Here is a 25,043-nt window from a genome sequence, read left to right on the forward strand (position 1 = left end):
AAAATACTGAACAACACAATAGCAGGAACTGAGCAACTGTTATAACTAGGCTGCGATACCAGAATAGTAAGAATCTATACATCGAGGGAGGACTCCAAGAAGCTCCAAGAGGCGGGGACCTGCCTGAGCGCCTGCGATAGGCTGAGCAAGTCTAAACCACGCCCAGCCTCTACTGTGATAGTTCCAACCCGTCTGTTGGCCTATGTCCATCACAGTATAAGAACAACTATTTACATACATCCAGTCAGTTCCCTGTACTGCCCTGCGTGGTATTACAGTGAGCCCGTATATACGAAAGTTGCACTTGCCATTTATTACTTAGCTAATAAAAAATACATAGTATAGAATCGGTGACTCATTGTTATATTGATCCTGATACCAGATTAGAATTTACGCAACTCTAACACTTCTTAACCATATTGGAGGAGAAGGTCCATGGTCCCTCCCCTCTGAGTTTCTTTTCCAATGGGTTTTGAGCAGGAGGTGAGAGCATACAAGGAACTGAGGAAAGCTCAATTGATATTTTGCCTTCAGGTGTGTAAGGACTTGACAAAAACACTGGAGGTCACAGGTTCACATACATTCCAGCAAAACATACACTTTATTTGGATACTTTAGGAAAGATAGAATTGTCTACTACAGCAGTAGACAAAATATAGAAATCATAGTTCTCTCACACAAACAAAACAGCATCAATTATAAAGGGAAAGAAAAGACCACTCTAGTTGCACCGACTAGAGGTGACACCTACCTCATGTCCCTCTGATAAATCATTCAACCAGCGGTAACTCGAAACAGAACTTTAAAGATATTTCTGTGCTGATACTTTGCTCGACTCAGAACCCTTACAGCACATGTGCATTCCCGTAAGTGGAGCTAACAGAATAATATGTAACATCAATGCGTATCATCAGTATGGAGATGTTTGTGAAAGGGTTTGTATATATTATCAACATGGAAAGAAATACGTATTACGCCCACCACTGGATGTGAGTTAGTGCTAGTCCCTACCAGTAGCTAGTATTGGTTGTCAGAATATGAAGAAATTAATTTGTAAGTCGCTCTGGATAAGAGCGTCTGCTAAATGACTTAAATGTAAATGTAAATGTAAAAGACCTACAGTATATAATAATATACAATTATAATGTGATGATGATATGATAAGAGACATACTTGTACTCACAGTGTTAAGCCTATCGTAATTCTACATCGTGTTTCATTTCTAACCAATCGGAATAATTAAGCGACCCTATTTAGAGTGTTGCGGAAGCATATAACTGCCAAAATTATGTATAAAAATGAAACGCAATGTGTCATTAAATTTATCATTACACAATTACATTTTAAATTACATTTCAGTAGCTATACGCTTGCATAGAAGGTTGGGTTTGATACATGTGGATTTTGTATATTTATGTAACATTTCACACCCATGAACAAAACCCAGACATAGATATTTGGATTCTCTACTAGTAGAGTAAAACAGTACCTGCACTTCAAGTGCTTGATAAAACATAGTCTAAAATGCCAATTTAGGTTTGGTCACAACTGGGTAACTTTTCCACACACAATTTCCCCGAACAACATTTTCGCAGACAATTATTAAACATTTTCAAATCTAGTAGTGCAATTGTAGAGAATACCGGTGCAGGGCTCTACACTAACATGTTTTACAATGAGCACATGTGCTGCTAAATAGAAAAATGTAGGAGTTTTAAGAGTGTTCCATGCTCAACCAATTACAATTTAACCTTAAATATGAGTCACTTAGTCGAGACAAATGTTCAGCTGCCTCTTTATAATAGGAGGGCCTTCACCGTTGTAATGTCTGTCTGTGAGAGATGATATTTTCCGACGTGTCTCTTCGCTAGCAGTTGAGCAAACTCTTAACGTTAAAAAAAAAACCTAGAGAGTGAACAAAACGATGTACACTGCCAAGAAACACGAGGACAAAGTCCCACTTTAGTAGACTTCCGGGTAAATTCGACCAACTTCTATGCCAGTGCGCTTCTTAAAAATGTATCGTTCAGCACTTCCCTCGGTGCGCACAGCCCACCCAGGCACTGTTGCTGCTCGAGGTGGGATAGCTATATGGATTTCATAGTTCCTTGTTTTGTTTCATAAAAGGTAGCTAATCACACAAACAAATACTTTGAAAATGTCTACAGCAGGTATTTTCTGGGGCAATAATTTGATAGTCGCACATGTGCTCATACTTGATCAACACATCTATTTTTAGATGCATATGAGAGTAAAATGGTTGCTCTGTAGAGCTCTGCTGTCTAGTATGTACTGTAAATACTTGATTAAGAAGTATCATAGGGACTTCCCTGTCTCTTTCCCAGCCTCAGAGAGACTTGTCTCGTACTGTAGTTTTCCCATTATCCTCCCTTTATGGAGCAAAGGGTAGGCCCTCCGTCTACCCTAGCTCTAACCGCTAGGCAGGTAGCCTATACTAGGCCCTCGCTCTAACCACTAGGCAGGTAGAAGGTAGCCTAGTGGTTCGTGGCAAGATCGAATCCCCGAGTTGACAAGTTCAAAATCTGTCGCTCTGCCCCTGAACAAGGCAGTTAACCCACTGTTCCTAGGCCGTCATTGAAAATAAGAATTTGTTCTTAACTGACATGTCTAGCTAAATTAGGGTAAAATTTTAAAAAATACCAGTACACATTGGCCATCTGAAGTCATTTAGCGTTTCTTTCATCATCCTGTATGAATGTCTGGGATTTTTTTCTTGGTCATATTTCTTTTTAAAATTTCATGTGCAAACCAAATCAGTAAAAATCTAACCCCCAAATAGATACATTTCATCAGAGCTGTCATAGGTGGGAGGGAACAGTCTCAAACTAGCATAATGTTGGCCTACATCTAGTTACAGATAATATCGCTCACACTGATATAAATTAAAAAATATATATCTTAAAACTCTAAAATAATCTGGGTCTGTATTCAGAAATTGTCTCAGAGTACGAGTGCTGATCTAGGATTAGGTCGCCCTTCACCGGTCTCATTCATTATGATCTTAAAAGGCAAACTGATTCTAGATCAACACTGAGACAATGTGTGAATACAGGCCTTGAGGTTAAGGGTGATGTATGGATGTAGATCCGGCAGCTCTTAAAATCGGTACTGTGGTGGCTCACCATCGCTCCTTTAGTCAGTCAGTCAATCCACCGAATCTGAAAATGGACACACAACAGATGTAATATAATTGGAAGAAACGTCATTGTCAAGTCTATGTGAAAATATCTAGGTTAGTTAATAGCAGTATTGATATTACTGGAGAGGAATATTGCCCTGTCCTGGACAATCCTAATGAATTGAGAGAATAGTTAAAAAATGAAGGAAGAAATGTTAAAAAGGGTTGAGGGGAGAGGTAGTGAGACTAATTCCACACTACATGACCACTACATGAGTAATTCAAATACAGTTACCGTAAGTGGAATAATACAACTGTAATGCAAGTTCACATGTTTTGGAGTGAAGAGCAAAGATTATACATTTCACCCGGTCTGAGGTTCAGCCTATGAGACTGCTGTTTCCTGGTACCAGACTATGTCTGAGTTGTCAGTAAAGCTGTCACTCACTGTGGGGCGGGTCCACGTCCAGTTTGGCCAATCCTACAGCAGAGTTCACTTTGGGCCTTGCCCCAAGCTCCCGGTTCTGGTTCTGGTTTTGGTCCAGAGGTTTCTTCTCCTCCACCTCCTCTGGGTTATAGATGCCCTCCTCCGCCACCACCTTCTCTATCTTCTCCATGAGCCGCCTCAGTTGGGGGTGCTCCCCAAATATGCAGTTATTGATGACAAAGTATCTCCTCTTGCACTTTTCCAACACCCACTGCAGATCCTTCCCCTCCCGCTTGATGTGTCTCTCGATGGACATGTTCCTCAGTACCTCAGCCCAAGTGAACACTAGGATAGTATGCCTCCACACGCTCTCCCCAAACAGGGCCAGGTGCTCCTCGATGCGGCCCCGGTCCACCTCAGTAAACATGCCCACGGGGATGACAAGCAGGAAGGCGTGGGGGCCAGGGGGACCACACATAGTGGCGCCCCGTACCATCTCCTGCTGGTAAAGGAGAGGCGTTGTCTGGGCTGAGAACCAGCCCGGCGTGTCTATCACTGTCACCTGGCGCCCCTCCACCTCAGTCTGACGCTTGACACAGAACTCGGCTGCCCGTTCTAGGCGGAACTCCTCGCGGCCCAGGATGGTGTTGCCTGTGAGGCTCTTCCCAGGCCACCTCCAGCCCAACAGCACCAGCCGCAGCTCAGATAAACGGTTGGCTTCCCGGGCTGCGGCCGCCAGCCTCTTCTCCTCCTCCTCTGGGTCAGGCACATCCTCTCCTGAGGGTACACATATCACAAGTCATTAGCAAGGACTTTTTTTTTTAGCTAATACTGTTTCAGCAGTTTATTTAACGCACACATAAGGAGTATTTTTCTCCGCTAATGCTAAAACAGGAGTAATTAAGATTAGTTCACTCATTTTGTGGAATTAATTACTTTATCAGGGGGTGCAGCAGCATCTTCGGCACCCCTACTTCCCGCAGCCATGGATTATTTCTTATTTAGTTAGTTAGCGGTGCATAATACTTATCAACTTCAAACCCTTATTGAAAATGATATAAAGCCAGTTTAGAACCAAATCATATAGCCTACCCTACGCATGAGCATTGTCTATGAGGAGGGCGGACAGCTAGTAATCACTTTGACTTTCATTCGTTAGTCCGTGCCAACAAAAAAAACCAGCCAGTTCATCTCCTGTGTGGTTATTTATGGTTGAAACCGGAGTCGTTCTGTGTCATCAGCCAAATTAGTAAACTATAAAGTTAAAAGTGTCACATTCGGGTCAGAGTTCAACTGGCTAACCTAGCTGTTAGCATTCCGTAAACTATCGATAACCGGCTTTTAATCGGTTTTGTTCGATTAGTTGTATGATTGACTTGAGACACCGTTTATATTTTGAGACCCACCTGTTGATTGAAATTGTTTCTCTGATTCCATGCCGATGCTTCGTTATTCTATAATTGTATTCCGCAATTAATCCGCTGGAGAAGGATTTCCTGCTTGGTTGACATACGGCGCGGGACTATACATTTTAAGCAGGACGTGTGTGCGTGAAACTTGTGTTATGGTGCCCCCTTGGAACCTCCTGCGGACAGTGCAGCCTTCCTCGATTAGTTTTTTGTACAGTGGAGGTTTGTGGCTTGTGCGGGCCCTGACAGGTATTTGACCAACTATTGCATGACCAAATTACTCCCATTGGACAGTGGTCACATTACTGGAGCAAGTTGCAGTAAAAAAATAAAACTTCCTTAAAATTACAACAAAAAACGGAGTAATTTTATTTTGTTAAAATCTTCAACATCCTTCATATTTACAAAAAATATATTTCTGTAAAACTCCAACTCTAAAAGTAACATTCATAGCATAGTGCTTCACTCATTCTTTAATTCACTAACACTTGATTTTCAAACCCAGCACCTTTTACAAAGTGAAGTAGTCTACTGATAAAGGACATACAGTACAGTGCCTATTGAAAGTCAACACGTTTTGCTGCCTTCAAATGAAATACAACATTTGATAAAAGTAGATGTTCACAACCTACTCCACAAGTATAGAAATGTAAAACATTTGTTGATTGTGTATGTCTTCACACAAGTGTAGAATCTTATGTATAATGATTCACAGCTGAAATTTACCTGAGGACAACATTTATCCATTGTTTTTGTCAAAATTACTCAAGCTCAGTAAATTTGGTTGGGAGTCATTGATGGAGAGCAATACTCAAACCTTGACTGATTTTCTAGCAGATTTAACTCAGGTCTAAGACTGGACCATTCAGGAACACTTAACGCCTATAGGAAGGCCATTACAGTCAGTCTTTGGCATCAACATTTGTGAAATTTTCCTGCTGAAAAATAAAACTATCCCAGGGTTAGGTACTCAGAAGCCCGTGGCAGGGTTTCTTCTAACTTGTATCTCCTTTCATATTTCTTTTGATCTTGCCAAACTTCCCAGGCTGCCGGTAACAAGCATTCCCATAACATAATGAGTCTACCACAGTACTGAAACAATTAAGACAGTTCACTTTTGAAAATGTGGAGTTGGTTGTGTAGATTGTTAGGAAACAAAATATCCAGTTGATTCCCCTTTTAGATTTAAAGGGATAGTTCACCCAAATGACACATTGGTTTCCTTACCCTGTAAGGCTAAGCAGTCTATGGAACAGGTATGAGAGCAATCCTTGCATTTGCTTTATTTCCTTGGCACTGTTACCAAATGTGAACATTTTAGCATTTGTGGCACAAAAACTATTCAAGTCATAGTACCAATATTAGCTTGCTTTTTTTTAACATACCATGAACAAATCATACAAAAGCATCTACAATTGATTGTGAATCTGTCACTTATACACTGAACAATAATATAAAATGCAGCATGTAAAGTGTTGCTACCATGTTTCACGAGCTGAAATAAAAAGATCACAGAAATGTTCCAGATGCACAAAAAAAAACTAAAATTGTGCACAAATTTGTTCACATCCCTGTTAGTGAGCATTTTTCCTTTGCAAAGCTAATCCATGCACCTGACAGGTGTGGCATATCAAGAAGCTGATTAAACAGCATGCTCATTACACTGGTTCACCTTGCGCTGGGGACAGTAAAAAGCCACTAAAATGTGCAGTTGTCACAACACAATGCAACAGACATCTCAAGTTGAGGGAGTGTGCAATTGGCATGCTGACTGCAGGAAAGCCCCACCAGAGCTGTTGCCAGAGAATTTAATGTTCATTTCTCTACCCTAAGCCACTTAACATAATTTTAAAAGAATTTGGCAGTAGGTCCAACTGGCCTCACAACGACAAGTAACCACACCATGACTTAAATGGGATTTGTGCAACAAATGCGAAAATGTTATTGGTTTCCTTACTCAGTAAGCGGTCTATGGACAAAGTACGACAGCAATCCATGCTTTGGTTTAGTTTCCCTGGCACCGTTTTAAAATAGGCAAACTATCCCTTTCATTTTAAGGCAGCTAAATTTAAAGAGAGGTGTGTAGACTTTCACTAGCAACTGTATCCTTCATTGACAGAAAATTGTGTAATGTAGCAGTAATAAAAAAATCACCTAGTCAGAGCACACATTCCAATACTTCACTTCCATAATTGTACAACACACATAAAACAATCCAACAAAATAGAGATCATTGGCTTTTCCCTAAGAAACTGATTAGAATATAAAGATAAAAACATTAAAATTAACATTTGTACATTTAGAATCTGGTGCGTGTTAGTTACACTGCCCAGGCTGCCAGCATCTGCATGTCATCATCCTCTGCCCTCTTCTTGGACGCTGTAAAACAGGAGTTCAAAACTGTTACCCAGAGTCAGTTTAACACAGACTGTATTATAAAAACTAGCATACACTTCAACTACCTTTGTCCTGTACTTACGAGTGCGCCGGCTGGGTCGAGTTGAGGGAAGCTTGGTGGGCAGCTTGGCGGTGGGCACACTGGGCACTCTGCCCATGTTCGTCATGCTCTCCTCCAGCTCCAGCTCCCAGCTAACAGCTCATCCTGCAGGATAATCCGAATGGGAGCCATTGAGATGCATGCAGTATTGTACATGTTTGGCAATCAGGAAGTCAAAACCTAAGTAGCCTATCAAGTAGCTAAATAAATGAATCCTCCACTGGTCACAGTGAATAGGCTAAGAGGATGAATTAAGATATATTTCTTTGAGAAATGGTGAGCAGTGAATGGGTTACCTCATCAAATGCATCTCCGAAAGGTCGGGAGATAGCATCACAGATCTCCTGGGCCACTTCCTGCGACTCAGTGATGTCCTGCATCAGAGAGTCAATTTTATCCAGATCCCTGGGAGGAAGAGAGAATATTTAGGAACAGTATAATAGGTCTAGTTAGACATGATCCTCTTTTTTGCCTGATATAACATTCAACTCCGGTTTAAATAGAATTAGGAGCATATAACTGGCAATAAAGTAAATATTGAGAAAGGACCGTGTTTGATAGCTACCAAGGACCAAAGTTGTGCACTATAGGGAATAGGGTGCCATTTGCGGCACATACCCGGTGTTTAATGGTTATTATCCTTGTTAACTCACATGTTCTGGTGGACCCCCTTGATGGCCTTGGCAGCGTAGCCCATGGTCTTCAGGACCTCAGTGTTGGTGTTGGCATTCTCCAATGCCTCCCTTTGGAACTCGATGGTGGAGAGGGTCCCGTCAATCTGGGTGAGCTGCTGCTCAAAGCGCTTCTTCCTCTTCAGTGCCTGGAGGGCCGCTGGTGGTACAAAAAAATATGGTTACGATGGTGATTAAATAGCACATGGAAGTACCGTTTGCATCTTTGGTAGTTAAGAAAAAAAAAACATGGCAGAAGGGGTACATAAGGACACAAATTAGTATGAACTAGATAGGAGTCATTAAAGAAAAGTAACTGATAGAAGATTGGGCTGCAAGCAGCAGTGACACAACTGTGGTCTGTTTCTAGGAGTTCCCTGTATTGACAATGAACAAAATACTTCACCAGAAAAGACGGGATCCTATCGATACAGATTATTTAGGTTCAGGTGATTCAACAAGGACCAACCAAATCATGCAGACGTGACAATTTCACAATACATACCACGTTTATTCTTGAGGCCATTCTTCTTTGCTATCATAATTTCTTGTTCAATTTTATTTTCCAAGAAGTCCTGTTTTTTCGCCAGCATCGCCTCTGTTTCTCGAAGTTTGTGAATGGCCTCCTGCGGGGTAGGTCCTGTCCGAGACCGATGGCCATGTTTCGACTTCGAAGAGCTTGGATAGTGGCTAGAAGAGCTCGAACTTGAGCTTCCCTTGAACAATTTAGAAATTTTGCTCATTTTGTCCTTTTTTTGTATTCAGTTAAAGTTACTTTTCAAATGTCGTTCGTTAGATCAACTTCTCTGGAGAAAGTCGCGCCAGGTGCAGGTTGCAATTCAAGTACGACGGCTTCAATTCAAAAACAGCTAGCCAGTCCCACACACCTGAATGACGATTCTTGAAATGTGACACCTGTGGCTGGTCGTGGAAAATAACAATTGGCTTTTATAATGAATGACACAATTGCCTAGGTCCTAGCTATTTTAAAAAACGTGAATTTTACAGAGATAAATAACTAGGCCCCTATGAGAAAATATTGCATATAAAGGATAGGCTTGAATTTTACAGAAATAAATAACTAGGCCCCTATGAGAAAATATTGCATATAAAGGATAGGCTTAAGGAAATGTATCTAATTATTTAATGTCAAGATAATCAACACAATAATCATTTAAAAAACAAAACATTTACAGTGGAATAATTCCCCTACAATGTAGGTCTTTTTTACAATGTATCACTCATAAATGTATCATTACTAGTTAGTACAACGTATCAATTTACCATGGACAGAGATTGGTTTATGTTTAGTCACGTGAGTCCGTTGCAGGGTCAAAGCAAAGATTTTTATAAGTAACATAAGATAGACCACAGCCCGTTGTTTCCAATGGGAGCATAGTCATGGTCGGCAGAACAAGCAAGGAGTTGGACAGAACCAAACACGAACTAGCGAGAGCCGATTGGCGCGTTCTAGCATATATTTGCACATCTCCGTTAGAGAACGCCTACTCTGTGAAGTGCGCGTGTGCAATAACTCAATTCGCCCTTGCACTCCAAAACAACAACAAACACTTTGACAAAGGATGAATTCTACAAAACGGTGCCACTCTGTTCGTAACATATTCATAGTTTTGAAAACAGAAAACTGCATTGAGATCAAATGTTTAATCGATGAGAAAATTAGCAGAACTTCGGCAAAAATCCATCTCGCTCCATCTTCTCCCACTGCCGACCACCACCATATTTGGTAGTGAGTGGTATTATTGCTCCACATTTTTACATCCGGTGAAATATCTGTCTCATTGTTACATCTGTGGCCAAAGTTGAAAAGTTGACTTTGACGCAAGAAGAATCATGGCTGAACTAGACATTGGGAAACATTGTAACATAAAGTCCTGCCATCAGACAGGTTTTCATTAAAACATTTTTTTACTAGAATTATGTGATCGAAAGAATGAACTATGTTGCTTCACGTTAAATGTTGTGTATTTGTAGCTACCGTTTGCTTTGCCAACTTGCTAATTGGTTAGCTAGCTACATGTCTATGCTAATCACTGTAAGGCTGGCTAACTTGTTAGCTGTTGACAACATTTAGCTGCTAGCTAGCTAGTTAATAACACTTAGTCAATTTGTAAGTGTAGCCAATTCAATTGAGCTCTTATTTCTCTCTAGAAGTAGCTAGAAACACAAAAGCTTTGGAATCCATAATGAGTCAGCAAGGGCAGCTATAACTAGCAGTAGCTAGCCAGTTAGCAGTGGCTTGCCAATCTTTTCTTCTGGTTCTTATAACGTTACAGCGAAATAAGCAGACCAGACCCAGCTGCTAATGCATTGGTGCATACTGAAACAATTTTTTTAGTATTAAACTGTCTGGGTGGGACATCTTCAATTATACACCATCGTTTTGCTACCACTGCTGCTAAGCCTTTGATTTTGGCATGCTGTTGAAGTTGTCAGTGCATTTTACTACTGTCTATCCCAATTTCTCCTCCAGATTTTCTGCCATTCATTTGTGATGCCTGCAGGGGTGTTTTCTGGTAAGATCAGATTTTTGTTGTTGTTTAACCTTTTATTTATCCAGGCGATAAATATGACGGCCTGACTTGTGTATATGCGTTTAACTAAATTCACTCACCATGGCTCTTGGGTTTGAATGTGATATAAAAAATAAAAACATGTTTTTGTGATTGACTACTAGACAAGTCTTTTCACTTTCCTTCCAGCCTTGAACACAGAAGTCGAGATTTGCACGCTTGTCCTGTGGTAAGAAACTCTGCCTGCGTCCCAAACGGCATCCTAATTCCTACTTTAGACCAGAGCCTGCTATTTTGACCCAAAAGTAATGCCCTGTATAGGGAATAGGGGGCCAAATGGGGTGCATATTCAGCGTTGAGATTTAATGGCAAACTAGTTTTCTCATGATTTTGAATCCAGTCATGATTGAAAATGTTTTTCTCAGGTGGACGTTAAAAAAGAAGTCCAGATATCTGGTGGCTGTACGAGACACCCATGCACATTTGAAGACTGCAAAGGGAAAGAACTGTTGCCAGTCATTTGTCCACACTGTCAGAAACATTTCTGTTTGGCGTAAGTGTCATGTTTCTTCCCTTTGTCTGCCCTGGTCTCTCCAACAAGAACAGGGACAATATTTAAAAAGTTTCTCAGAAGGAGTGCTGATCTACGATCAGTTTTGCCTTTTCACAATGGATGGACAGGGGTGATGCTAAATCAGCACTCTTATTCTGAGACACTTTGTGAATATGGGTCCAGAGGTACTGAAACTAGTGTTAGGTGATGTGTTGGTTGAGGAGTAGAGCATGGGTTCTCAAACTTTTTGGGTCCGGGGACATCTTTTGTGACAGCAAATGTATCAGGGACCACCTCGAATGAGATAATACAACTTTTTGTATGTTATTGCTATGACTTTGCCAGTGCATTGCTGGACAAACTGTGTCTCAAGCCCTGAAAGACAGTTTTAAAGGGTCACCTCTTGGCATTGGAGTGAAAATGTTGCAGTTTTCAAGCAAATGTCCTGCAATTGGTAAAAACCTGATGGGTGGGCCTGGAGAAATGTAACCACTCAAATTCATAGAACGAGCTATAGCTACAAGGACCGACTGTCCATTATACCTCAATTTAAGTTTTAACAATGTTTTGAGGCTATACAGTGTTCTTTTTAAAATATTTAGTGGAACAAGCTTATATTTTGGGTTCTGATGGGGTACAACAGTTGAACTAAGCTCATGGGGCATTTATAAGCTATATTATTTTCAAATCAATGGGTATATCATGATATTCCATACAAAAAAATTGATGTAGCTCAAGGCGTCCGCATGCTTCCCATTTATTTATTTTTCATTGAACCTTTATTTAACAAGGCAAGTCAGTTAAGAACAAATTCTTATTTACAATGACGGCCTGGCAAAAGGCCTCCTGTGGGGACGGAGCCTGGGATGACATTTTTAAATTATAAATATAGGACAAAACACACATCACGACAATACATAAAGGGAGACCTAAGACGACAACATAGCAAGGCACCAACACATGACAACAACATGGTAGCAGCACAAAACAGCACAAAACAAAACATTATTGCGCACAGACAACAGCACAAACGGCAAGAAGGTAGAGACAGCAATACATCCCATCCAAAACAGTCCGGAACAGTTTGTGCACACACTACGTTATCAAAGTATGTGGACACATGCTCGTAGAACATCTCATTCCAAAATCATGCGCATTAATATTGGAGTTGGTCCCCCTTTGCTGCTATAACAGCCTCGACTCTTCTGGGAAGGCTTTCCACTAGATGTTGGAACATTACTGCGGGGACTTGCTTCCATTCAGCCGCAAGGGCATTAGTGAGGTCAGGCACTGATGTTGGGTGATTAGGCCTGGCTTGCAGTTGCCGTTCCAATTCATCACAAAGATGTTCGATGGGGTTGAGGTCAGGGCTCTGTACAGGCCAGTCATGTTCTTTCACACCGATCTTGACAAACCATTTCTGTATGGCCCTTGCTTTGTGCATGGGGGCATTGTCATGTTGAAACAGGAAAGGGCCTTCCCCAAACTGTGAAGCCATGAAGTTGGAAGCACAGAATCCTATAAAGTCAGCAAAAAAAGAAACATCTCTTTTTCAGGACTCTGCCTTTTCAAAGATAATTCGTAAAAATCCAAATGACTTCAAAGATGGTCATTGTAAAAGGTTTAAACACTGTTTCCCATAAACAATTAATGAACATGCACTGTGGAACGGTCGTTAAGGCAGTAACAGCTTACAGATGGTAGACAATTAAGGTCACAGTTATGAAAACGTAGGACACTAAAGAGGCCTTTCTACTGACTCTGAAAAACACCAAAAGAAAGATCCCTGCTCATCTGCGTGAACTGCCTTTGGCATGCTGCAAGGAGGCATGAGGACTGTAGATGTGGCCAGGGCAATAAATTGCAATGTCCGTACTGTGAGACGCCTACGACAGCTCTACAGGAAGACAGGATGGACAGCTGATCGTCCTCGCGGTGGCAGACCATGTAACAACACCTGCACACGATCGATACATCTGAACATCACACCTGTGGGACAGGTACAGGATGGCAGCAACAACTGCCCAAGTTACACCAGGAACGTGCAATCCTTTCGTAAGTGCTCACACTGTCCGCAATAGGCTGAGAGAGGCTGGACTGAAGGCTTGTAGGTCTGTTGTAAGACCTCACTGGCAACAACGTTGCCTATGGGCACAAACCCACCATCACTGGACCAGACATGACTGGAAAAAAGTGCTCTTCACTGACAAGCCACGGCATGTGACACCCCTGAGCATTTCACAGAGACCTGTACTCTGGAGCGGGACCGATTTGGAGGTGGAGGGTCCGTCATGGTCTGGGGAGGTGTGTCACAGCATCATCGGACTGAGCTTGTTGTCATTGCAGGCAATCTCAACACAGTGTGTTACAGGGAAGACATCCTCTGTGTGGTTAGAGCGTTGGGCCAGTAACCAAAAGGTTGCTAGATCGAGCTGACAAGGTATAAATCTGTCGTTCTGCCCCTGAACAAGGCAGTTAACCCACTGTTCCTAGGCCTTCATTGTAAATAAGAATTTGTTCTTAACTGACTTGCCTAGTTAAATAAAGATTAAATTAAAAAATAGCCAAATCCACTCATTTGTATATACCGTGTATATTATGATGATATTTTGTGTCCTTCGCCTGTTCGTGTGCACAAAATAATGTATTGAGGCAAGCTCAAGTCCTAGCCCCTTTGTAGGTGATTGGTCAACAATATGGATTCTTCAATGAAGTGTTGTCATTCAACGAGACATGCACATTTTTCAATTGAGAAATACTGCACCAAACATTTGGCAAAAATGTCTGTTAATGACAGATTTCTTGAGTGATCATACAGTGCATTTAGAAAGTATTCATACCCCTTTACTTATTCCACATTTTATTGTTACAGCCTGAATTCAAAATGGATTAAATTGCTTTTTCTTTTTCACCCATCTACACACAAAACCCCATAATGACAATGTGAAAACATGTTTTTAGATATTTTTGTATATTTATTGAATATGGAATATAGAAATATTTATATACATAAGTATTCACACCCCTGAGTCAATACATTGAATCCCCTTTCGCAGTGATTACAGCTGATAGTCTTTCTGGTAAGTCTTTAAGAGCTTTACACACCTGGATTTGACAAAATTGCTCATTATTCTTTAAAAAATTATTCAAGCTCTGCGAAGTTGGTTGTTGATCATGTCTCGATTGCCATTTTCAAGTCTTACCATAGATTTTCAAGTTCATTTAAATCAAACCTGTAACTAGGCCAGTCGGGAACATTCAATGTCATCTTGGTAAGTATCTCCATTGTATATTTGGCCTTGTGTTTTTGGTTATTGTCCTGCTGAAAGGTACATTTCTTCTCCCAATGTCTGTTGGAAAGCAGACTGAACCAGGATTTCCTCTAGGATTTTGCCTGTGCTTAGCTCTATTCATTTTGTTTTTATCCTTAAACTTCCTAGTCCTTGATGGTGACAAGCATACCCATAACAAGATGCAGCCACCGCCATGCTTAGAGATATGAAGAATGGTACTCAGTGATGTGTTAGGGCATATATATTTTTTTTTGCAGTTTTACTTTAGTTTTACTTTCTTGCAAACAGGATGCATGTTTTGGAATATTTTATTCTGTAAAGCTGTCCCTTTTTTCACTGTCATTTAGGTTAGTAGTGTGGAGTGAACTGAGGATGGATCCACAACCTCATATTCTCCCATCAATGACTTAAATGTAAATGTAAATGTAATTAAACTCCGTAACTGTTTTAGTCATCATTAGCGTCATGGTGAAATCCCTGAGCAGTTTCCTTCCTCTCCGGAAACTGAGTTCTTTGTAGTGGCTGGGGGTATTGTTACACAACAAAAATGTGGAAAAAGTCCATGGGTGAATACTTTCTAAAGGCACTGCAGATTCATTCTATTTTGAGGAAGTGTATACTGGCTACAGGGTCTCAACGTGGACTTACCCGAACGGATGCATGCTGACGCACATTTTAAAATTACAGTGCATTTATGTAGTTGATTTTTTAAAACATTTTCTGGGAATACAAGAAGTATTATAATTTGACAAATGGATCATTGGTGGAGCGCTGTGGGATACCAATATCCCAGTGAGCCTCCCAAGACCATGTTTCCCAGGATTAATTACATACATTTTAGACAAATAATATTACATTGTATTATATTACACCCTCTAAACTTATTTCATGGATCCCTTGGCCAAAATTGGTTTAATCTGTTGTTCGAAATATTCCTTTAAAAAAATGTAATGTAAGAAAATATATCTCTTTGAGAGCTAGCCATGGACCGCCTGCGGTGGAAAGAAAGAAGATGGGTGTGTTAAGCTCCTCTCATACCCCCATTTTCTTTATTCTCCAGCCATCGTCACCAAGATGACCACAAGTGTGATAAACTGGAAATGCCCAAGCCTCGCATGGCTGCCACACAAGCGCTCGTGCAGAAGATTGTAGGTTAGTCACAGTCGCAACTTTTCATCACAAACCCCCAAAAATGCTTTTACTGGGTCCATTGGAGTTATATCCCAAATGGTACCCTCTTACCTATTTCCACAGGGCTGTGGTCAAAAGTAGTGAACTATATAGGGAATAGGGTGCCATTTGGGAGTCTTTTTTCAAAATAAATTGTATGACATCCATGGCCATACAGGATATGCTTATCCCTGCTATTCTTTAGCCTGTCCACATGAGGGCAGTGTTCACCAAAATGTTGGGTTCTACCCTCTTGACTGAACAGAGTCCAAGAAGGCTTTGCCTCCGAGGAAAGGTCGCAAGGGAGTAAAGAGTGCTGCAACAGCAGCCAAGGTGACTTTGATGAAACTAAAGCTTCATGCTGAGGGAGACAAGGGACTGCCACAGGTACTACCAGAGTGATGGAGAGCGAGATGCAGAGTGATTGCTTCCAACCTATTCCCTAGTGGGCTACTTTCAACCAGGGCCCACTGGGCTCTGTTCGAAAGTAGTGCACTATTTAGGGAATAGGGTGTAATTTGAGATTCAGACAGAGTGTGGTGTGTAGACTTGAACTGTGATGGTATTATTAAAGTGGGGCTGTGATATATATATATATAATGCCACATACTATGTTGGGTCAAGAAGTAATAACCTAATTTCTGCTGGGTTTTTTAAACTAGGCAAGTCAGTTAAGAACAAATATATACTACCGGTCAAAAGTTTTAGAACAGTTTGAACACACCTACTCATTCAAGGGTTTATCTTTATTTTTACTGTTTTCTACATTGTTGAATAATAGTGAAGACATCAACTATGAAATGACACATGGAATCATGTAGTAACCAAAAAAGTGTTAAATAAATCAAATATACTTGAGATTTTTCAAATAGCCACCCTTTGCCTTGATGACAGCTTTGCACACTCTTTGCATTCTCAACCAGCTTCATGAGGTAGTAACCTGTAATGCATTTCAATTAACAGGTGTGCCTTAAGTAAATTTGTGGAATTTCTTTCCTTAATGCTTTTGAGCCAATCAGTTGTGTTGTGACAAGGTCGGGGGTATACAGAAGATAGCCCCATTTGGTAAAAGACCAAGTCCATATTATGGAAAGAGCAGCTCAAATAAGCAAAGAGAAACGATAGCCCATTACCTTAAGACATTAAGGTCAGTCAATACGGAAAATTTCAAGAACCTTGAAAGTTTCTTCAAGTGCAGTCGCAAAAACCATCAAGTGCTATGATGAAACAGGCTCTCATGAGGACAACCACAGAAAGGAAGACCCAGAGTTACCTCTGCTGCAGAGGATAAGTTCATTAATTACCAGCCTCAGAAAATGCAGCCCAAGTAAATGCTTCAGAGTTCAAGTAACAGAAACATCTCAACATCAACTGTTCAGAGGAGACTGTGAATCAGGCCTTCATGGTCGATTGCTGCAAAGAAACCACTACTGAAGGACACCAAAAGAAGAAGAGACTTGCTTGCGCCAAGAAACACGAGCAATGGACATTAGACCGGTGGAAATTTGTCCTTTGTTCTGGAGTCCAAATTTGAGATTTTTGGCTCTAACCGTCATGTCTTTGTGAGATGTGGTGTGGGTGAATGGATGATCTCCACATGTGTATTTCCCACCGTAAAGCACGGAGTTGGTGTGGGGGTGCTTTGCTGGTGACACTGTGATTTATTTAGAATTTGAGGCACACTAACCAGCATGGCTACCGCAGCATTCTGCAGCGATATGCCACTCCAACTGGTTTGGGCTTAGTGGGACTTTCATTTGTTTTTCAACAGGACAATAACCCAACACACCTCCAGGCTGTGTAAGGGCTATTTTACCAAGAAGGAGAGTGATGGAGTGCTGCATCAGATGACCTGGCCTGCATAATACTCCGACCTCAACCAAAATTGAGATGGTTTGGGATGAGTCGGACCGCAGAGTGAAGGAAAAGCAGTCAACAAGTGCTCAGCATATGTGGGAACTCCGTAAAGATTGTTGGAAAAGCATTCCAGGTGAAGCTGGTTTGGAGAATGCCAAGAGAATGCAAAGCTGTCAAGGCAAAGGGTGGCTATTTGAAGAATCTCATAAACACCTTTTTGGTTACTGCATAGTTTTGATATCTTTACTATTATTCTACAATGTAGAAAACAGTCAAAATAAAGCAAAAGCCTTGAAGGAGTAGGTGTTCTAGAACTTTTGACCGGTAGTGTATATACTGTATATTTGTTTGCAATTGTTTAAACCAATCTAAAACAATGCATAAGTCTCTGGGATGCTTTAGCCTAGCGATAGAATGCCAGAGGAAGAGTTATCTCTGATGGGAATATCTTTGGTTTGGCTCTATGATATTCAGAAGCTGAGTTATGGCCTTTTAAAGTTGAGGAGTCAAAGAAATTACACCCTCTAATTGATTTGACTCCTCATCTTTTGAAGGTCGTACCTCTGCTGAATATCATAGAGACAAACCAAAGATATTCCCAGCAGTCGACTCTCCCGCTGGTATTTTACCGCTTGTATCTAAAGCATGGCAGATTTATGCATATTTTTTTTTAACAATCACATATAATAAACAAATATTCCCCCCTCGAGTAAAGGAAGGTTTACACCCGAGGAAGAGTCAGCTCTGATGGGAATATCTTTGGTTTGTCTCTGATATTCAGAAGCTGAGCTATGACCTTTTTGAAGTTGAGGAGTGTGCCTTAAGTTTCAAAGAAACTTGCTTGGAAGTAATCTTGTACAATGTGACTCTGTCGCTATCAATCGATCTATTCACATTCTGTAGAAGAGAAATATATGAATAATTAAGTTGAAAATATTGGCCTATAAAACATATTTGGTTAGCGGGGAAATCAGGTTTAGAATGCATTTTCCTTATCTATTATTATTATTATTATTATTATGATTAAATAGCCTATCCAAAAGATGCCATGAGTCTTGTTAAACTACGTGGAATTGAGGGAAATGGACTTCCAAAATGTTTCTTAGGGCCCCCATTAAACATTCAAGCTGGTTTAATATAGGGAATGTCAATAAACAATAAAAAGGGAAAATGGGGGGGGGGGCATGGTGAAAAGGTTAGGAACCCTGTTGTAAACAGCATCTACTTGTCATCATTCTATAAAGAGTCCGTGTCTTTCATGTGCTTTTTCATTTGATTTGATATACAAGTCTACATCTCTAACTTTGCTTTCCAGACAGAGAGGACCTATTTCAATGTCTTCCTTCCCAGAGAGGGCAAAGACTCCAGCCTGCCTATGTTTTTCTGTTCCAAGTGGAGTGTGGGGAAAGTAGTGGACTACGCCGCCTCACTGGCCAGCCTCAAGAACAACAACAACGTACTAACGGCTAAGGTAACAGAAAACAGCCTCGAGCAGCAGGTTCCAATCAACCTATTGTACCGCTATCATCAAACACATTTTTAGAAACCTCTCTTTTTGAAACATCTTAGAACAATGTATTAACAGAAAGGTAACCGAATACTATCACGAGCTGTCTCCAAGCAGAAGAACCTATTCTACCATTGTCATTATGCAAATATTAGAGACGAAACATATCAACACGGACGTTGGCAGTGCGCAATGGCTATCCATCCTATCGCCACTGACCACAGAACATCGGCCGCCATTTTCTGTTTGTTTCCATTCTATTCTACATGTTGAATTGCCACCATTTGTCGACACCCAGCAGGTGATCGACTGCGCATGGCAAACTTTCCTGTTGGTCTGTCATGTCTCTAAGATACCTCTTACTAAAAAACGACTTTGTCCTCCTCCCGTGGCGTTGTTGTTGACGTGTAGAAGCTGCGGCTGTGCCACCCCCAGACGGGCGAAGCTCTCAAGATGGACGACACCCTTCTCTCCATGCTGGCTCACCCAGACTCGCCCCTCTACAACGGGGGCGACGTGATCCTTGAGTACCTGGACAACGACTGCTCAGGCCTGGAGGACACCTCTGCCTACATCCCACAGTCCTGACTCGCACACGACACTGATGGTCTAAATCATTTTGGGTCGTTGGAATACTATGAACATGTTTTTTTATTTAGGATATTAAAGTTTTGATTTACGGCAGTTTGACGTGTGCTCCATTTGCTTAGAAAATACAATGTACGAATGTGTATTTTGTTGAAGTACATGGGGTGGTATTGTAGTCATGATCTGGAAAAGGACTTCCAATGTGGGTTCTCTAGTACCTATTTGATAGTAAAACATTCCCCTTATTATTGTGATCCTCTGGGCCACTTAGGCAATTTGGAATTCACTATTGACAGTAATGAAAGCTAGCCACGTGCATTTCAATTGGAGTGAGCAAGCAATGTTACGCATTGCCGGGGATAGTGATCTGATGGGGATAGTGATCTGACGGGGATAGTGATCTGATGGGGATAGTGATCTGATGGGGATAGTGATCTGACTGGGATAGTGATCTGACGGGGATAGTGATCTGATGGGGATAGTGATCTGACGGGGATAGTGACCTGACGGGGATAGTGATCTGATGGGGATAGGGATCTGTGCAATTATAAATTGGGAGTTGGAACCAAAGTACCCAACAGTAATTTGCCATTGATTAATGGTATACTCATTGAAAAACAAGCAGAATCGAATCAACCCAGGTGGGACTTGAACCCACAATCACCAGGCTGATTGATGCCTTTTCCACTGGGCCACTGATGTAAAGGTGAGAAAAATGTATTTGGTCAGAACGTGTTGTTTTTACAGGCGAGATCAACTCCCTGCTGCTCTGTTCTCTGCCTCAGCCAAGTGGAACATCGATGTGTAATCGTTGTTCAACACAGGCACCTTCTCTGTACCTGTTCAAACTGATGTCATTTCCAACATTATTTTCATCATTCAAATAAGAAAATTACACTACCCAAGGTTATTCATGGTAAACGCTGCAAATATTGTCTCAATCGGAAATTACCTTTAAATGTCCGCGGCGCTTTTAAGCGGATCTACCGCTGATCGGATTGAATCCCGGCCTTAGCAGCATGACTTTCAAGCAAGTAGCAGTTTCTTATGCTTTCAATCCCATCAGACCATATACTGATAGTGTTTCCATACTTTATAATATCCTGTTGAATCTGATACACCAGCACCCCCACGAAACAAACACCATCAGTTAGCAGCAAATGATTGGTCATTGGAACCAGCTGTAAGGAAAGCTGCCGTTCTAGACTGGGGAAACCAGAGAAGATCAATGGTGGACCTCTGCCCACTCTTTGTGTAGGCCACAATTTATGGTCAGTCTCAATAACAAAAACACCATGGCATAAACGGAAATGATTTAGACCTTGAGTCTTAGTCCACCGGCACTTAATCATCCTGCAAGCAAGGTTTCCTCAGTCAACTAAGAAATTCCTATAGTGAAGGGTGTCCATGCTAAGACAGCCTGCCTAACACCGTAATAGTGAAATTCAACACCAGTAGAAAGTAATTCAGCACCGGTAGAAAGCAGATTTTTCTGTATGTGAGCAGAACATACAGTGCCTTGCGAAAGTATTCGGCCCCCTTGAACTTTGTGACCTTTTGCCACATTTCAGGCTTCAAACATAAAGATATAAAACTGTATTTTTTTGTGAAGAATCAACAACAAGTGAGACACAATCATGAGGTGGAACGACATTTATTGGATATTTCAAACTTTTTTAACAAATCAAAAACGGAAAAATTGGGCATGCAAAATTATTCAACCCCCTTAAGTTAATACTTTGTAGCACCACCTTTTGCTGCGATTACAGCTGTAAGTCGCTTGGGGTATGTCTATCAGTTTTGCACATCGAGAGACTGAAATTTTCCCCATTCCTCCTTGCAAAACAGCTCGAGCTCAGTGAGGTTGGATGGAGAGCATTTGTGAACAGCAGTTTTCAGTTCTTTCCACAGATTCTCGATTGGATTCAGGTCTGGACTTTGACTTGGCCATTCTAACACCTGGATATCTTTATTTTTGAACCATTCCATTGTAGATTTTGCTTTATGTTTTGGATCATTGTCTTGTTGGAAGACAAATCTCCGTCCCAGTCTCAGGTCTTTTGCAGACTCCATCAGGTTTTCTTCCAGAATGGTCCTGTATTTGGCTCCATCCATCTTCCCATCAATTTTAAACATCTTCCCTGTCCCTGCTGGAGAAAAGCAGGCCCAAACCATGATGCTGCCACCACCATGTTTGACAGTGGGGATGTTGTGTTCAGGGAGATGAGCTGTGTTGCTTTTACGCCAAACATAACGTTTTGCATTGTTGCCAAAAAGTTCAATTGTGGTTTCATCTGACCAGAGCACCTTCTTCCACATGTTTGGTGTGGCTCCCAGGTGGCTTGTGGCAAACTTTAAACAACACTTTTTATGGATATCTTTCAGAAATGGCTTTCTTCTTGCCACTCTTCCATAAAGGCCAGATTTGTGCAATATACGACTGATTGTTATCCTATGGACAGAGTCTCCCACCTCAGCTGTAGATCTCTGCAGTACATCCAGAGTGATCATGGGCCTCTTGGCTGCATCTCTGATCAGTCTTCTCTTTGTATGAGCTGAAAGTTTAGAGGGACGGCCAGGTCTTGGTAGATTTATATTATCGCTTGCACAGTGCTCCTTGGGATGTTTAAAGCTTGGGAAATATTTTTGTATCCAAATCCGGCTTTAAACTTCTTCACAACAGTATCTCGGACCTGCCTGGTGTGTTCCTTGTTCTTCATGATGCTCTCTGCGCTTTTAACGGACCTCTGAGACTATCACAGTGCAGGTGCATTTATACGGAGACTTGATTACACACAGGTGGATTGTATTTATCATCATTAGTCATTTAGGTCAACATTGGATCATTCAGAGATCCTCACTGAACTTCTGGAGAGAGTTTGCTGCACTGAAAGTAAAGGGGCTGAATAATTTTGCGCGCCCAATTTTTCAGTTTTTGATTTGTTAAAAAAGTTTGAAATATCCAATAAATGTCATTCCACTACATGATTGTGTCCCACTTGTTGTTGATTCTTCACAAAAAAATACAGTTTTATATCTTCATGTTTGAAGCCTGAAATATGGCAAAAGGTCGCAAAGTTCAAGGGGGCCGAATACTTTCGCAAGGCACTGTACGTCTTATAGTCAATGTATGATCTATCTTGAAATAATTATAAATGTTGGAATTACGTGGAATTGCATTTTAGCTGATTTATTTTAAGCGCATTCCTAATGTGCAGTACTGTGGATATGTGAGGATTTGTCCGAGTCCAAAGGTCAATACAATCTATACCTTAGATGATTTCTCGGAGTGGACGTTCTGATCAGGGATCTCGAAAATTATAATCTGAGTGTTATCCTGGATTTGTATCTCTCTCCTCTTTCTCACCACACACACACAAATGTAGATGGAGGGAGCCAATAGTATGTTCATGGTCATTTCAGTCAAGATGACACTGCTGGGCCAAGAGTGTCGGCTGTGTGTCCCAAATGGCACCCTATTCCCTATAAAGTGCACTACCTTTGACCAGATCCCTATAAAGGAAATAGGGTGCCATTTGGAACGTGGCCTCGGATTCCACACGGTGCTTTTTCGCTATCCTTCCACAGCTGTAGCCTCTCCTATAGTGTTGTCAGACACACAGCATGGGTTAATGAGACTGCTATGTGACATTCTGACTTAATTAATACGCAGTGAGTGTGTGTGTGTGGTAAGACTCGTTGAGGCAGGATTTGGAGGATTTCACCAAACGTTGAGAGAGGCCTATGACGTCTTTAACCCAGAGTGGTAGAGAAAGGCAGTAGTGTTAGATTATCAGGGATCAACCTGGAGATCCATCTAAGCTCATGTTTCTCATGCTAAGCACACACATTTTAAGGGGCACAACATACTGTATATCCTCCGTACTCAACTGGCGGACCGGATCCGGACCCAGAACGGGGTCGATACGGAACGCAGGTCATAGCATGTGCATATGTTCTTTGATCTATTTGTGTGCTTGATATTTGTGGATGTAAAGCGGTATTCTGCTGCTCCTTGGTTCTGACATAATAGATAAGTCCTATTTTATTAGTAAAATGATGGCCTCATATTTTGGAAGAGCAAAGAAATATGAATAATTTACAGCAGTTCAATACATTTTAAAATGGTATGGTGAGAATGTACTGGACACACCTCAAATACATTTTGCCCAGAAGCTTGAATATTGGGAGAAATCTGATAGGGGTTGAGCATCTGGTGGAAGCGTCTAATATTTGTTCTGTTGAAAATGAGAGCTCCTCGCCATAAATCAATAATATGCTATATGCATCTTCAAGCATTAAGCCTCAATTTGGTCTCCGGCGGCACATCCGAGTCATGATTATATACACCCTCGGGCAGTAATTTAGTCATTAGCACAGCCATCCTCTCTTGTTGGGTGAACTCTTACTTACATCATGGCATCTGATCCTCTTCAACAGGGCAATAATGTCTGTCCTAATTTATGGAGGAGAACCAAACTGCATCCCCCCAAGTGAACCGTGCCTCACCCATACTAAACAGGCCAATGACGTACTACAATATCCACCAAGACTTTTGAATGAAGAGGATGGAATTATGAATAATGCCACTCTCTCAATTGATGTGCTTATGAATTGTGACAGTTTTCTTGGCCGTTTTTTTGTTTGCAGATTTGTTTCTTACAAACTGCACCAATAAGATTTGATTAAGGGGTGCCAGGAGTGTCTTTTTTTACACTGAACAAAAATATAAAAGCAACACGCAACCATTTCAAAGATTTTACCGAGTTACAGTTCCTATAAGGATCAGTCAATTTAAATAAATTCAATTGGCCCTAATCTATGGATTTCACATGACTGGGAATAAAGACATTGCATCTGTTGGTCACAGATACCTTAAAAAAAAGGTAGAGGCGTGGATCAGAAAACCAGTCAGTATCTGGTGTGACCGCCTCATGCAGCGTGACACATCTCCTTCGCATAAATAGGACACATCTCCTTTAGCCCCCGAGTGGCACAGCGGTGGCACAGTGCTCTAAGGCACTGCTTCCCAGTGCTAGAGGCATCACTACAGACCCTGGTTCGGTCCCGGGCTGTATCACAACCGGCCGTCATCGGGAGTCCCATAGGGCGGCGCACAATTGGCCCAGCATTTTCCGGTCTAGAGGAGGGTTCGGCCGGGGTATGCCATCATTGTAAATAAGAATTTGTTCATAACTGACTTGCCTCGTTAAATAATATATATATATTTTTTAATGAAATTGTTCAGGCTGTTTATTGTAGCCTGTGGAATGTTGTCCCACTCCTCTTCAATGGCTGTGCGAAGTTGCTGGATATGGTCAGGAACTGGAACGTGCTGTCGTACACATCGACCCAGAGCATCCTAACATGCTCAATGGGTGATAAGTCTGGTGAGCAC

At 41.3% G+C, this 25,043-nt stretch overlaps 3 protein-coding genes across 3 annotated transcripts; 1 reads left to right on the top strand and 2 right to left on the bottom strand.

The window, feature by feature from the left end:
* Positions 1 to 572: 572 nt before the first annotated feature.
* LOC124039801 (GTPase IMAP family member 6) lies at positions 573 to 5,129 on the bottom strand. Its single transcript, XM_046356189.1, has 3 exons — positions 4,973 to 5,129; positions 3,588 to 4,343; positions 573 to 3,179 (listed from the first exon to the last, which is right to left on the bottom strand). Exons 1-3 carry the CDS (start codon positions 5,001 to 5,003, stop codon positions 3,166 to 3,168), a joined length of 801 nt encoding a protein of 266 aa, XP_046212145.1. The 5' UTR covers positions 5,004 to 5,129; the 3' UTR covers positions 573 to 3,165.
* Positions 5,130 to 6,234: 1,105 nt separating this feature from the next.
* On the bottom strand, positions 6,235 to 9,077 carry chmp4c (charged multivesicular body protein 4C). Its single transcript, XM_046355094.1, is given in 6 exon segments — positions 6,235 to 7,354; positions 7,455 to 7,562; positions 7,565 to 7,577; positions 7,769 to 7,877; positions 8,126 to 8,303; positions 8,649 to 9,077. Coding segments are annotated over 6 exon segments (705 nt in total). The 5' UTR covers positions 8,887 to 9,077; the 3' UTR covers positions 6,235 to 7,295.
* Positions 9,078 to 9,947: 870 nt separating this feature from the next.
* On the top strand, positions 9,948 to 19,741 carry zfand1 (zinc finger, AN1-type domain 1). Its single transcript, XM_046356190.1, has 8 exons — positions 9,948 to 10,052; positions 10,638 to 10,680; positions 10,867 to 10,906; positions 11,103 to 11,230; positions 15,584 to 15,675; positions 15,959 to 16,080; positions 18,866 to 19,021; positions 19,469 to 19,741. The coding sequence occupies exons 1-8, from the start codon at positions 9,998 to 10,000 to the stop codon at positions 19,643 to 19,645; spliced, it is 813 nt and encodes a 270-aa protein (XP_046212146.1). The 5' UTR covers positions 9,948 to 9,997; the 3' UTR covers positions 19,646 to 19,741.
* The last annotated feature ends 5,302 nt before the right edge of the window (positions 19,742 to 25,043 follow it).

Source organism: Oncorhynchus gorbuscha, linkage group LG07 (assembly GCF_021184085.1).
Source record: "Oncorhynchus gorbuscha isolate QuinsamMale2020 ecotype Even-year linkage group LG07, OgorEven_v1.0, whole genome shotgun sequence".
Classification (NCBI taxonomy): Eukaryota; Metazoa; Chordata; class Actinopteri; order Salmoniformes; family Salmonidae; genus Oncorhynchus; species Oncorhynchus gorbuscha.

Excerpts from the sequence above, each read along its gene's own strand:
- LOC124039801 (XM_046356189.1), bottom strand. The coding sequence starts at position 5,003 with ATGGAATCAGAGAAACAATTTCAATCAACAG. Across the intron at positions 4,344-4,972 it reads GAAACAATTTCAATCAACAG|GAGAGGATGTGCCTGACCCA; the intron begins GTGGGTCTCAAA and ends GTGTACCCTCAG.
- zfand1 (XM_046356190.1), top strand. The coding sequence starts at position 9,998 with ATGGCTGAACTAGACATTGGGAAACATTGTAACATAAAGTCCTGCCAT. Across the intron at positions 10,907-11,102 it reads ATTTGCACGCTTGTCCTGTG|GTGGACGTTAAAAAAGAAGT; the intron begins GTAAGAAACTCT and ends TGTTTTTCTCAG. Across the intron at positions 19,022-19,468 it reads ACAACGTACTAACGGCTAAG|AAGCTGCGGCTGTGCCACCC; the intron begins GTAACAGAAAAC and ends GTTGACGTGTAG.